The sequence below is a fragment of the Peromyscus leucopus genome, chromosome X, assembly GCF_004664715.2.
Source record: "Peromyscus leucopus breed LL Stock chromosome X, UCI_PerLeu_2.1, whole genome shotgun sequence".
Lineage (NCBI taxonomy): Eukaryota > Metazoa > Chordata > Mammalia > Rodentia > Cricetidae > Peromyscus > Peromyscus leucopus.
Genome location: NC_051083.1, coordinates 65,603,683 through 65,619,248, shown reverse-complemented (window position 1 = coordinate 65,619,248; position 15,566 = coordinate 65,603,683). Strand labels below are relative to the sequence as shown.

Sequence of the window (15,566 nt, the reverse complement as noted above, 5' to 3'; positions counted from 1 at the left end):
CGCCCAGCCCAAACAGGTATACTTTAAACAGATAGATGGTCTTCATATAATTGAAAGACCGATAGAATATGGCATTTGAAATGTTTTGTTAACTTGAGGTTTTTCATGACAATGAGACATCTGCTCCTGGCAGCACAATTTACTACAGAGATGATAGGCATTGAAGAAACTCCTTATGGAGTTTGCTTTCACTGTGGCAAGGTTAGCCACTGGGCAAAGAAACTGCTCTTGCCTTTGACTGCTGAAAATGTGCTATGCAGACTAGACATGCAGAACACACAAGAAAAAGACTGTTGATCATTGCTAAAACAAGGCAGGACAGTCCTTCAAAATTCCTGCTTCACAGAAAAGTCTGCCAGATATTCTGCAGGAAACAGAGGAAAGTGACTGACAAACTTTGCCAATACAAGGAAGGGCAGTCCTTCAAATTTCCTGCTTCACTGAAAATTCTGCCAGATATTCCGGGCCTGTAGGCTGAAGATGGATGCCCAATGTAGCAGAGGAACTTTGGGTGACTGTCCAGGCAACCAAATGTCTCCATTGTTAGGTAATATTACACCCTTCTGGGTCTCTGATGGAGTAGAAGAGTAGATAGTTAAGAGTTGTAGTTTTCCTTAGTCATGATAGAAAGTAAATTAGGTATAAAACTTTGGATTCACTAAGTTAGGATAGATAATGCATTATTTTCTCTGAATATGCTAACTACAAATGGATAGAATATTGTAAATGTAATTCTACTTGATAACTGTTTTTGTTGTGTATAGTTTTACTATGTTAAAGTTAAAACCTTCCTTTTCATTTAGACAAAAAGGGGGAAATGTAGAATATTATTTTAAGATGTGTTACATTTGTTTATGCTCTGGAACATTTGTTTAATGATGCAAAGACGTGTTGCATTCTTTATGTTGTATTTGTTTAACTCTGTGAAGCTGTGTTACTTGGCCTGTCCAAAACACCTGATGGTCTAGTAAAGAGCTGAACAGCCAATAGAAAGGCAGGAGAAAGGATAGGCAGGGCTTCCAGGCAGAGAGAATATATAGAAGGAGAAATCTGGGAGGAAAAGAAGGAGTGAGAAAAGGAGGAGGATGCAAGTGGCCAGCCACCTAGCTACACAACAAGGAATGGAGTAAGAAAGATAGATATACAGAAATAGAAAAAGGGGAAAGCCCATGGGCAAAAGGTTGATGGGAAAATTTAAGTTAAAAAAGCTGGCAAGAAACAAGCCAAACTACGGTCAGGCATTCATAAGTAAGAATAAGTCCCTATGTGTGATTATTTGGGAGCTGGGTGGCGGGCCCCTCAAAGAATAAAAAAAGCAAAAATAACCACCAACAAAAGCATCATTTTAGACAAGAGAAAAACTGCTGTAAAGGGTATCATGGAAAGAACAGAAGAAAATAGAACATAAAATTACAGATAAGACAACAGCATTGTCAATATTAATTTCTTGGTTTTGATAAATGTACTGTGGTCACATAAGAAAGTGTCCTTGTTCTTTGGATAGGTGCTCAACAGCTTCAAAAAAGGGAACCCTTATCTTTGGGTTTGAAATTATGTCATTTTTTCTATAAAAATTACTAGCCTGGGAACTGGAGAGATGACTCGGTGGCTAAAAGCACTTGTGCTCTTGCAGAGGACCCCAGTTCAGTTCCTAGCACCCATGTTGAGCAGCTCACAACAACCTGTAACTCTAGTTCTAAGGGATCTGACACATCTTTCTGGCCCCACAGGTACCCATACATATGGATAAAAATAAAAACTAATCTTTAAAAAATTCCTTAGGGCTGGAGAGATGGATTAGTGGTTAAGAACACTAGCTGCTTTCCAGAGGGCCCCAGTTTGGCTCCAAACACCCACATGGCAGCTCACAACTGTTTATGACTTCAGTACCATGGGGATCCAACACTGTCTTCTAGCCTCTGCAGGCATGTGGTACATGGACATACATGCAGGCAATGTACCCATACACGTTTTTAAAAGTCCTAGCCTGTATGTATGTATGTATGTGTTGTGTGTATATATATATATATATATATATATATATATACACACTAGCTATTCAAGGTTGCAGAATCGTCCTAAGCCATGTGTTCTGTATCCTCCATGCATCCATCTATGTATGTTTTATATCACTGTAATAAGATTGTATTAGTGGGAGCAGGGCTTCAGTTGAAGTCATAACTGCAAACTGCCAGCTGGTGGCAGTAAAGGCACTGCCACAGCAGGTGCAGCTCCCATAGAGTCAGAACCCTGGGAAGCCTTGGCAGATTTTCCAAGGCAAGTACTGGAGACTTGGGTTTGAACTACAGGTTCTCCATTCAGGTCTGCTGTTGGAGAATGGCTGAAAGAGTATGATTAGAGATTTTACATAACTAAGGCAAACCTGAAGGAGAACCAACATCACAGCTACCCTACTTCAATCCTCAGGGTAGTCCCAGAAGAGCTCAGCCTAGGAACCACATGCAAAGAACTAAGAACCCTATTTCTCAATAGCGGTGCAAGTGTAAGTTTGGATAGTGCAATTTTCAGTTCTGGAGACTCTTACCTTATGAGCCATCTCCAGTGGCTCCCCACCTTTGATAAGTATCCCATTCTGAGCACCAACTCCTGTGCCCACCATCACAGCAGTTGGAGTGGCTAGTCCCAGGGAACAGGGACATGCGATACACAGAACTGTAATAGAGGCTTGGAAAGCAAAGCGTATTATGGTTTCTGTTCGTGAGATGCTTCTATTGTAGCCCTTTAGAAGAAAGACATGCGCTTTGGTTATTCATTTACAGTTAGAGCCGTGCAAAACAAAATAAAGCTCAACCCTGTTTAAAGAACACCAGTGTCAAAACCACACATTCTACCTAGCTACTGACATACGTTTCCTTACTAATAATCAACATGAACACTGGTTAACAAGTGATAGTCTTAAAGTAAAAACTTCATTTTTGATGATTCCAGAGTTACTAATTACGGAGAAAAATAAGGAGCACAGAACTCCACAATTCTTCTATATGTAGAAGAACTATTAGCAACACAATTCTCAATGAATTTGGCCTTGAACAAATTCTGATTCTCTGATACTGAGGCCATAGGTTAGACATCATACAAAATTTTAAAGACAATAACTTAAATATTCATTTTCGAGAACCAAATGGCTAGCAGACAAAAGTACTTGCTATGCAAGCCTCCCAACCAACCTCAGTTCAGTTCCAAGAAATTACAGAGGAAACAAAACAAACTTTTCAAAGCTGTTCTCTGTCCTCCGCATACATACATGTGGGGGCATGTTCTAACATTCACATATAGATGTCACACACACAGAGTAAGTGAAATAAAAATTTATAAAGTTTTAAAGAGGCTTATGAGATGGCTTAGTGGTTAGGAGCACTTAGTACTCTTGAAGAAGACCCAAGTTCAGTCCCAGAACCTATATGTGGTAACTCACAAGTGCCTCTAACTCCAGCTTCAAGGGCTCTGACCACTCTTCTGGTCTTCACGGCCACTTGCACTCACATGCATATTTCCATACAAAGATACATACATTTATGCATAATTAAAGATAAGTCTTTAAAATATTTTAAAATAGAAAGTTAGAAGGGATTTTCATAAATATCTAGGCTTAGACTTTCATATACATCATATATGAACGTTTTCACATAATGTTGTGTGCTCTCACGTATGAATTCAAATCTTTTAACTTAGGCATTATTATCCCTACTTTGCAACTGACAAAAAGAGAAGTTGAGTATAAGTTTATATATCTAAAGTGAGGGATCCCTGGATCTACATCCACCAAGATGAATTTCAATCCCTTTGTGACTTCTGACCGAAGACAGAATGGCAAATGGCATTTCAATGCATCTTTTCTCACATTTGAAGGAAGATCATGTTTTCCCCTTTCCAAAGAGCTGAGACAGAAGTATAATGTTCTGTCTATGCCCATTCAAAAGGATGATGAAGTTTGTGCTCGAGGACACTACAAATCCAAGCAGCTTGGCCAAGTGGTCCAGGTGCACAGGAAGCAATACGTCATCTACACTGAATAAGTGCAGTGAGAAAAGGCTAATGGCACAACTGTCATCCATGTGGGCATCCACCTCAGCAAAGTGGTTAGCACCAGGCTAAAGCTGGACAAAGACTACCAAAAATCCTGGAAAGGAAAGCCACATCTCAACAAGTTAGAAGTGATTGAGAAGATACAGGAGTAGAGGAATTTCATGTACAACTTTCATTAAAGACTGCCTAAGTAAAATAAATAACGTGAGGCACATCACAACAAGTTATGCAAAACGAGCATTATAAAATGTCACTACCAGCTAGGCATGTTGGCCTACACCTTTAGTCCCAGCACTCAGGACAGAGAGACAGGCAGAAGTTCAAGGCTAGCCTAGTCTACACAGAGAATTCAGGGCAGTCAAGGGCTACAATGTGAGAACCTGTCTCAAAAATACTAATGAGCACACTGCAATATTATTCTGTCCTACCTGAACAGCACACCCATGGTACATATGTAGCATCTGCCCTTAGCAACCTACTAGCTGTCTCCTGGTTATTAAATAGTTACTGAAGTATTGCACTTGAGTAGAACCCTTGTTTTATTAAATTGTGTTCCCAAAGAGTAAAAGGGTCATGATGACAATTTAGATATGACAGAGAGATGCCAAATATGCTTCTTCTAAGGGAAAAGATGAAAGTTCTTGATTATAACGACAGAAAAAAAAAATCATATGCTAAGCTTACTAGGATCTACAATAACAAATCTTCTATTCACAAAAATGTGAAGGACAAAACAGAAAATTGTGCTAGTTTTGCTGTCATATCTCAGAACTATACAGGTCATAAGCACAGAGCATGACAGTGCTTAGTTAAGATGGAAAAGTCATTCAGTCTGTGTACAGGGGTCTGTATAGGGCCTAAGGTGGCACATACAACATTAGGTAATATCTGTGGTTTCTGACATCCGCTGGGGCTCTTAAAATATATTCCCAAAGTAGAAGGAGGGAGTGTTATACTGGGCATTTCTTCTTTAGGTTTGTCTTTTCTTTTCCATTCTTGTCTTCATTTCCTTTTCTTTCTTTTCTTCCTTCTCTCTCTCCTTCTTTTTGATACTGAGGATACACACTCAGGGCCTAACAAATGCTGGGCAGCATTCTACCACCTACACTCTCATACTGCTCATTTCCAAAGTCTGTTTGTTTTGAGACAAGCTGTTGTTGTTCATCCCTGGCTGGCCTGGTAGTCACAAAGTTTGGCCCTAAACTCACAGAGATCTGCCTCACTCTGCCTCCTGACTGATAAGGTTAAAGACATGCATCTCAAGATCATTTATTTATTTTTCTTATGTGTCTGGATTTGTGGGTAGGTATGTGAAGATGAGCGCAGGTACACTCAAAAGCCAGAGGCATCAACTTCTGCTGTAGCTGGAGTTACAGATGGCTGTGATTTGCCCAATGTAGGTGCTAGAAATCTAACTCAGGCCTCTGCAAGAGCAGTATGTACTGCTGAGCCACTGTTTCCAGCTCCTCAAAATTATTTTTACTTAATTAGCTCTACAAAAGACTCACAAAGTGTTTTGCACATAGTCAAGAATTGCTGTAAGTCACTTACAGGAAAGTAGGCTTCCACAATTTCAAAATTTTGAAATCCAATTATAATCCACACCAAGAGGGTAGCAATGGAAACGAAGACAATAAAAGGAACAAAGTAGCCACTGAGTTGGTCTGCAAACTGCTGGATAGGAGCCTAGAATTTAGAATAATAATAATAATAATGAGTGTCTTGAAGTCTTTGTTCTCACATGGAATACAGAATATATTTGGTAGTTATCATAGACAGAAATATTTTAATAAACTCCACATGAATGCAAGTAGATCAGAAGAAAATACACATCAAGACCCGTACTAGCAAGCTTTAAAGAATACACCTTCTGCTTTTCCTAGGGGGCTAGGTTACCTTTGATGTTTGTGCTTCCTCCACAAGTTTGACAATTTGAGAAAGGGTGGTGTCTGCTCCCACATGGGTTGCTCGGATAAGGAGGGATCCATTCTGGTTAATGGAACCTGCGATCACTGTGCTGCCAGGTTTCTTAGCCACAGGCATCGCCTCCCCTGAAGGAAGAGGAAAAAAAAATCAGAGACAAAAATGATTACTATCCTCTTGGAACATAGGGTTATGCATTCACTATCAACAAATACCTAGAAAAGACATTCTTCTCAAACTAGAATCTGGACACTTGCAAAGGTAAAATTGCCCTTCCTTTTTCTCACCTCAGTTTTAGGCCAAACACAGGGATCTAGACTTTGAACTGGAAAAGCTTACGATGTTAGCTTTTGTTTGACAGATACTTTAGAAGCTTCTCTCTACTCCTAGATCAGAAGTTCTCAAAGAGCATTTGGAAATGGGGGAGCGTGTTTTTCTTTGTAACAGTGTGGGGAAGGAGTAGGGTGCGCTACTACTGCCTAGGAGACCAGGGTCAGTATCACTACATCATACTCTATAGCCCAGGACATAGAACTAACAATTTCTCATCCAAACTGGCCATAGCAGACCACTGTGAAACAGAGTCCAGAATTAATAAATAAACTGAGCCTCTGTTAGGACTGCCAGAGGTGGGAGAGCTGTTATTTTGATTCTGATCCACTCTGCTAGCCAAGATTTCTAAACATCTTCCAGTCCTGCTTTCTTCAAGCTGCCCTGATGTGGAAAACTTGGTGCTCTGGTCTAGCTTTGACTACATCAACTGCTAAGGCAGGAAAATAGAATATTTATCTGCCCTGGGAAATTTGCCAATCAACCTGGTTCTACAAGGCACTGAATAACTTTGTTTTTGTGCATTCTAGTAATTTAGAATCTTCAGCGTGGGTGCTTGGGCAATGGTTCAACAGTTAGGAGCACTGGCAGGCCAAACACATACGCATAAATAAAAATCAATAAATCTTTAAAAAAAAGAATCTTCAATGCTTAGCCTTCAACAACATACCTAAAAACATAGTTAAACCCTAGAGAACTGAAGGCAGTCTTTAAAGAGCTGATATTCTTTGCTCATGATTTATATATTCATTGGTTCTCCTTTAGTGTCTGCTGACTTTCATGTCACGATCCTCTGACAGAACATACCTGTGATGAGGGACTCATCTACCATAGAATGTCCTTCAATAACACGGCCATCCACTGGAAACTTGCCTCCTGGAACCACCTTAATTATATCTCCACGCTGTACAAGTTCCACATCCACTTGTTCTTCACTGTACATGAGTTAACATAAAAAGTGTCATGGCATCTGCTTCTTAGTCTAACCTACACACACACACATCTGGAGATCATGCCAAGCTTATAGCTCCATAATTCCTACCACCAGAACCTAGGACCAACATTTATGCTCGCAACAACTATCTATTAGTTTTACTCACTATTAGTAATGAACAAAGTCTTGGCCCTAAGCAGATACTCTAAATATTTATTCAATAATCACTGAATATGGGAAAGCTTAAAAAATAATGCCATAGTCAAGCATGGTAGCATACATCAGTAATCTCAGCACTTGGGAAGTGGAGGCAGGAGGATCATCAAAGTTATCCTGGGCTATATACAGTGAATTCAAGATCACCCTGTGTTACATGAGACCCTTAGTAATTATACATAATTGCCATCAGGTATCTTATGTTTCTTTTTAAATAGACAGCTCCTTCATTCCTTTCTTCCTTCCTCCTCCTTTAGTCAAAGGAGGAATCACTAAGGGAAAAAAATAAAGTAAGTACACAGTGGCAGAGTACTTGCTTGGCATACTTAAGGACCTCAAGTAGTTTCTTCCTAACACCAGCAAAATTCTGGAGCCACAAAGCAAGACCTTATGTTAAAAGATGAGGACGGTAAGAGATTGGCCCATATACTTCCAAAGCCATGATCTTGGCTGGAGAGATGGCTCAGGGGTTGAGAGAACTGACTGTTCTTCAAGAGGACCCAGGTTCAATTCCCAGCACCCACATGGCAGCTTACAACTATCTGTAACCCTGACACCCTCACACAGACATACACGCAAGCAAAACACCAATGCACATAAAAATAAATAAATCAATAAATGAATGAATTGTTTACTTCTGGAAGTTTCCATGTAATATTTCTGGAGTGTGTTTGATCTCAGGTAACTGAAACTGTGAAAAGGGAAACCCCAGATAAGAGGTGGGAAGGGCTGGAGAGTTGGCTTAGTGGTTAAGGGCACTGGTTGCTCTTCCAGAGGTCCTGAGTTCAATTCCCACCACCCACATGGCAGTTAACAACTGTCTGTAATTCCAGTTCCAGGGAATCTGACACCTTCCAACCAATACACATAAAATAAATTTAAATAAATTATTTGAAAAAACAAAGAAAGAAGAGGTGGGGAGATGCTGTATTTAAGAGAGTGGAAATGGGGGAAACTGAGACCCTTCACCCCAAAGGTAAGCTTATAAGGCTTGGGGGCCTACAGGTTCCCAATGGGGCATCTGAGACGAGGGCTAGCAAGAACTAGGAAAGTCTGGGCACCAGACACAGCTCAACGGTGGAGCTCTGCTCAGCCTGTGGGAACCCTCAGGTCCTGCTCCTCCAATAAAACTAGAAAGCTTAAAGATGGTGGTGGTGGCACACGCCTTTAATCCCAGCATTCAGGAGGCAGAGGCAGGTGGATCTCTGTGAGTTTGAAGACAGCCTGGTCTACCAGGACAGCCAGGACTGTTTCACAGAGAAACCCTGTGATATTTACTTCCTATTTCACCAACAGAAAGTTGAAAAAGCTAGATGAAATAAAGTATGATAAGATAGGGATAATTGCTAAATCTGAGAGGCAGATTATGTGGGGTTATGATATTCCTTACTTCTGGATAGAGCTCATAAGAAGTTACAAAAGAGAGTCAGTAAGCTGGCTCAGCAGGTAAGAGAGCTTGCTGCCAAGCCTAAGAGCCTGAGTGCTATCCCCAGCACCCATATGGGAGGAGGAAACTCCCACAGGCTGTCCTCTGACCTCCACATAAGTGCCTTTGCATGTGTGTACTCACCACAATAAAATCAATGTAATAAAATGTTTCAAACAAGTTATAAAAGGAAATGAAGATAAATACCTAAGGAGGAGATTTTCAGAGTTAAGAGTTACAATAGTTGCTTCTGTTGCTTGGAGTGAAATTAGCTTTGCAAGAGCTTCTGAGGTTTTGCCCTATAAATTAAAACACAATAATGATGCTAAGAAAGAAAATATTTAAACCTTAAAGATATAATCTTAAACATTCACTCAAACGTCAGCTTAAGAAAAACATATGATGAGAAAAACATTTATATTGAAATACTAATATAAAGAACATGGCACGCCTTTAATCCAGCACTATCTCTGTGAGTTCGACATACCAGCTCCAGGAAAGGCGCAAAGCTACACAGAGAAACCCTGTCTCGAAAAAACCAAAAAAAAAAAAATAATGATGCTAAGAAAGAAAATATTTAAACCTTAAAGATATAATCTTAAACATTCACTCAAACGTCAGCTTAAGAAAAACATATGATGAGAAAAACATTTATATTGAAATACTAATATAAAGAGCATTTTAAAAGTACCAAGCATAATTTATGAAGAAATACGATCTATTAGAAAAATATCAGGAATCTAATTCATACATGAGCAAAGCAAATGAGTAGGCAGATCATTCAAGAAGGAATATAAATACTCAACATATAGGAAAATGTTCATCCAGAAACTCAAACTAAAGCCACCTTGTAATTCTATTCAACATCTACTAACTTAGCAAGGATTTAGTTAGAATGCAATGCTGAGGACGCCATATTAAAACTACTTTGCTGACAGACCCTCACTGGCAAAATTTCCCACAGTTTATAGCATGACACCATGAAAAGATATATGCCATTTAAGACAGCCGTCATATCCTTTCTAATTGCTCCTAAGGCACTCAGCTCAGAGGAGATGACTATTAGACATGAATATGTTCAGTGGAGGACTATCTAAAACAAAAATTTGGAAAAGAAATTGAGAAGAAAACTAGAATGGTTTAGTAAATGAGAGCACAGTGACTTGACAGAAATAGCACGTGATTGTCTAGACTGTAGTCAGGGAAAAACCTGTACAGTGCTTTCTACTCTGCTAACATAAAGTTACATGGAACAGGATTAGAAACTGACTTTCATCACAGCATGGGAGCATGGATGGCCTTTGACAACAGTTTCAAGCCACATGGCCAAATCAGTTCTCAATTAATAATCTGATATAACACATAAGTACTTCTCAAATGTCTCTCATAAAGTACCATGGGTATATTATCCTCGGCAGTAATTTAAATTTGATATGTTTCCTGAAGATACTGTTAAAACTAAAATGGTTAATTACATAAATCAATACATATTTCTAATAAATGGTCTAGAAAATATTAAGGCCATTGATCCAATATTTTAACAAATGTAACCTTTCTTACTTTACCTTTGCTATATGTTCCAGCCATCGACCTAGGGCAATAAACACAAACAGCATAGGAGGTGTATCAAAGAAGGTAATAGGGTTCACTCTGGCTCTCTCATACATTGCGACCAGAAGAATAACCAGCGAGTAGGCAAATGCAATGGTGGTTGCCAGCACAATCAGCACATCCATATTTGCTGTCTTATGCTTCAGTGCTTTGTAAGCCTGATGTAGAAGTACCAGCCTCCACAGAACTGTAAGAGAAGAGTGATAATTACTGGATTTCTTTAGACATTGAAATGCATATGTATACCTAAATAAACTTAGCATAATAAGATATCAGTGTTTGCATCCGTTGCCTTTTAACCAATCCATAAACACTAAGAGCAGTTTGTTGTTGTTATAGAGCTTCATAGGTATCTCAGGCTGGCCTTGAACTTGACAAGATCCTCCTGCCTCTGTTTCCTAACTCCTAGGATTACAGGCACGCACCACTACATCTGACTGTAAGGGGGAGATTTTGAGCTAGAGCAGAGTTATGTGCAGAACAAGGGCTTCAAATTGCTGTGCAAGACAGGAAGGGACATCTCTATGATCCAGAGGATACTTCATACCATAAAGAAGGTCAGATGGCTATGGCATTCTTCTTGTGAGTGATGCTAAGTTCTAAAACAAGTCAACTATCATTATCAGTATACAGTCATATATACATATATATATATATATATACTTATACATACACACACACACACACACATATATATATATACATTTTTAAATATATAAAACTTAGCCCCTTTCCAAGAGTCAATCACAAGCCATGGGTTCTGTTGAGAAGTGTAACAGTAGAGCTTCTTTCATTAGTGCACTTGGCATTAATTAGTTGCTAGTACTATTTACTACCTTTTGTTTTATTTTTGGTTTTTTGGTGGTGCTGAGATTGAGCCCGGAGCTCTCAGTATACTAGACTATTAATCTACTACTGAACTACACCCTCGGCCCTCACTTTAAACCATTAATGGAGATCAAATAAAGGGAAAAATCTTATTAAATAGAAGTGAAACTTTTTACAGCAAAAAATTATCTCAAAACAAGGGTAGAAAAGTATAGAAAGTAAATAACTAAAGAATCAGAAAGAAATATAAAATTATATATGACAGCAGACAGGAATACCCAGTTTTAAAAAAAAAATTAAACTTTTTTTTTTTTTTTGTTTTTCGAGACAGGGTTTTTGTGTGTAGCTTTGAGCCTTTCCTGGATCTCACTCTGTAGACCAGGCTGGCCTCAAACTCAGAGATCCACCTGCCTCTGCCTCCCAGGTGCTGGGACTAAAGGCATGCGCCACCACCGCCCGGCAAAAATCAAACTCTTTTTCTCTACTTTTTGAAATAATATTCTCAGGGATTAAATGGAATATATTAGCTACTTTAAGTATTCATAAAGTAACCATTATAAAATGATCAGACTTCTAGCTGTTATCTATTTAACAATGGAATATAACAGTGCCTACCACATTTTGGTTATTTTTTTCTTTATTAACAAATATACTTGCTAATATGTTACTTGCCTGTACAGGTAGACACAGTAAAAGGGACAGCAAATTCATAATGGACAATCCTGGCAGGATCTGACGCTCCAGGAACATAGAAGAATGAATCTTGATCATTTCTTCATTACTCATACTCTGATTATGGTGAAGAGTTGCAAGGTGGTGATCCATAACCATCATATATATCATCAGCCCCATTACAGGGATACAGAAAAACAGGCTCACAAGGAAAGACCTTCTCCATCTTATATGGGAAACATTTTTAAAAGAAAAAACACATTTTCGTGAGTACCTAAAAGTTAAATATTCTATGTACTATAGAGAAAGCCAGATTGTAACCATCTCACCCAGTGTAATAATGGTATCATGGGGGTTGCAGCAACGGCTCAGCAGTTAGAGCTCCTACTGCTCTTGCAGAGGACACAAGTTCAGTTCCCAGCACCCATGTCAGCTCACAAGCACCTATAACTCCCATACCAGCAGATCCAATGCCCTGTTCTGGCCTCCGCAGGCTCCTGCATATATGTGGCATACATTCACACATACACATATACATAATTTTTTTAAAGTAAATCTTAAAAAATGCTAGAGTAAAAATTGACATGCTAACAGGTTGTTAAATTTCTAAAAGGAATTGAAATGCTTTTTATTGACAATACCAAAGTACTTACTGTGTTATTTCTCGTTTATGATCTAAGTGACTGGCTGACCGATCTTTCTTGACCAAAGAAGCTTCAAAACCTAAGCTCTAAGAAAATTTATAAGAAAAATGTCATTTCACTCAATGCAGAGATACTCTAAACCATGCTGTTATCACATAAAACAATTCAGTTCAATTCCTGAGTAAAAGTCATTCTGGAGACTAGAAACATGAAGCTGTCCAGAGTTTTCTGCCCTTGACTGCTTTGGTTTCTAATTTTGCAAAGAAATTAATAGCTCATTGATTTCAGCTGCTGTCTATTGTGCTGCTCTCAAACTAGCAATTTAACTCACGTACAGTAGAGGTTTTCACTGGCACTGCACAAAAGCTAGCATTATATTACATACATTGACCAAGGCCTTGCCTGCAGTTTTCATTCTTCTTCCACCATAAAAAGAACATGAAAAAATCCTTTTCCCCAGTCCAACTAAGTATAAACAGATAACTACAGCAAAGTAAGATGCACACACACACACACACACAGTTACAGACACCATGTTTTCAACTGCTAGGGAGACAGCTGCCATCTTCAAGCTGTTAGCAGGGGAACATGGTGAAAAGAGCATATGCGAGCTCTCGAGGCAGAGTGATCAGGACCAACAAATAACTTCTCAAGTTGCTTTACTTCTGAAATAAGATGGCAGCCCTGATGTGAGAATTCAGAACTGAAGCCTGGCAGCACTACTGAGTACCTGCTGAGGGTGGTTACGGTAGGTACTCAGTAACGGCAGCTTCACAGATGTCAACGGTAATGCAGCCTAAATGGACCGGGTATTCACTCAACTCTCGTATGCCTTCAGTCATCAGAACACCAATTGCATAGCACACGGAAACTTTGCACCTATACTATTACTAATTAAGACACACTGAGGAACACAGGATGAACTTAGCACAAAGAAGAGGTTTGGCATTTTAACTTTTACTTTAACTTGGAAGTGGTTTTGTTTTATTTTGTTCTGCTTTGCTTTAACAAGCCATAACACATCTGGCATGATGCTTTAATTTCATGGTGATTAGCTTGGATTTTCCTAATAAATTACACTTTATATCCTTTTCCTAAATACTCTGTTCGTTTCAGCTTAAGTCTGCTCACGATTTAATAGTGCAAACGTACCTTTGTAAATTTCCCTGACGAAGGTCATTGGTGGAGGGAAACAAAAACAGACACACTTACACTAATGTTCTTATGTGGAAGAGTCAAAGTGGTTAGAGACTTTTCATTGTCTCTAATGTAAACCAGATGTGATGCCAGGAAGTAGTTGACAGTAAAAGTAAGACAGAAAAGCAAAGTCATGGTACTTACTTCAATGGTATGGATTATATCTCTGGGACCAATAATTTCCGGATCATATTTAACATGTGCTTTGTTGGTTGCCAAGGCCACAGAGCAGTAGAAGATTCCTTTGTGTTTTGTGAGAGTAGACTCAATTTTATGGACACAGGAGGCACATGTCATTCCTCTCACCTGTTTAAAAACAAAACCTTTGTTACTGAAAATACCTCTTTTCTTCGATTAAAACAGAGTTAATACTTCTAGCTAAAAGGACTATCATAACACAGGATTGTCTTACAAGGTTTTACCTGTGTACTTAGTGTACTTTTGATATGATCATTAGAATTCTGTTTTTATGAGGGACTGCCAGCTCTGATATATTCTCAGGGGTAATGAAAAAGATCGAGAATTGGTTCTAAAGATAACTGTACTATGCTACACATATACTAAGAGCCATGGAGTTGTACATCTTTAATGAGTGGATTATACAGTATGTGAGTTATATCTTATCTTGATAAAAATTTAATAAAGAATTCTATTTTTTAGCTGGGCAGTGGTGGCACACGCCTTTAATCCCAGCACTCGGGAGGCAGAGGCAGGTGAATCTCCGTGAGTTCGAGACCAGCCTGGGCTACAGAGTGAGTTCAAGGAAAGGCTCTCAAAGCTACACAGAGAAACCCTGTCTCAGGGGAAAAAAAAGAATTCTATTTTTGTTGTATACATATATGGTGTGCATGTATATGTGTTCATGTGTGGGAAGTTGTGTGTCTACGTGCATACATATGTGTAGAGGCTAGAGGTTGAAGTTGAGTATCTTACTTAATTACTCTATTTTATTGACTGGGATTACTGAGGCAGCATCTCTAGCTGAACACAAAACTCACCTTTTCTGGCTTCCAAGGGCACCCTAATACATATGACATATATTTAAGCATGCATACACACACACACACACACACACACACACACACACACACAAATACAAATAAAACTTTTAAAAATTATGTTATGTGCATGGGTGTGTTTTATCTACATATATGTCTTTGTAGCACATGTTTGTATGGTGCCCTTGCAATCCAGAAGAGGGTGTGAAATACCCTGGGACTGGAGTTATAGATGGTTGTGAGCCTCTATGTAGGTGCTGAGGTTTAAACCTGGGTCCTCTAGAAGAACAGCCAGTGTTCTTAACTGCTAAGCCATCTGACCAGACCAATTAAAAACTTCTAAGTGAATAAGGGCTAGAGAGATGTCTCAGTAGTTGAGAACACTTGCTGGTGTTACAGAGGACCCAAGTGGGTTGACACACTGCCTGTAATGCCAGCTCCAAGGAATCTGACATCCTCTTCTGGCCTCCTGCAGGTACCTGCACACATGTGAATATATACAGAAACACACACACATCTGTACAAATAAAACTATTTTAAGTAAGTAAAAAGTTAAGTAAATACCTCTAAAATTCTTCCATAAAAACAAGAAAAATTTTTAACTGTCTTAACCAATTTGTTTTTCAACTTGTAGATATGCAGGAAGCATTTATTTTAAAACCAAATCAGAGGAATTTTGATAAAAACAGCGAGTTGTGTGGCATTACAATCTGTTGCATTCTCTTCTCTTCCTCTCCATC

The 15,566-nt window shown here is 38.9% G+C and overlaps 1 protein-coding gene across 1 annotated transcript in view; it reads right to left on the bottom strand.

The window, feature by feature from the left end:
* Atp7a (ATPase copper transporting alpha) overlaps positions 1-15,566 on the bottom strand; it is a 117,167-nt gene that overhangs the window by 21,896 nt on the left and 79,705 nt on the right. Inside the window, 10 exon segments of the mRNA XM_028886391.2 lie at positions 2,546-2,740; positions 5,599-5,733; positions 5,944-6,098; positions 7,108-7,235; positions 9,084-9,175; positions 10,442-10,650; positions 10,653-10,674; positions 11,988-12,213; positions 12,641-12,717; positions 13,973-14,134. Coding sequence (XP_028742224.1) covers positions 2,546-2,740; positions 5,599-5,733; positions 5,944-6,098; positions 7,108-7,235; positions 9,084-9,175; positions 10,442-10,650; positions 10,653-10,674; positions 11,988-12,213; positions 12,641-12,717; positions 13,973-14,134 — 1,401 coding nt within the window.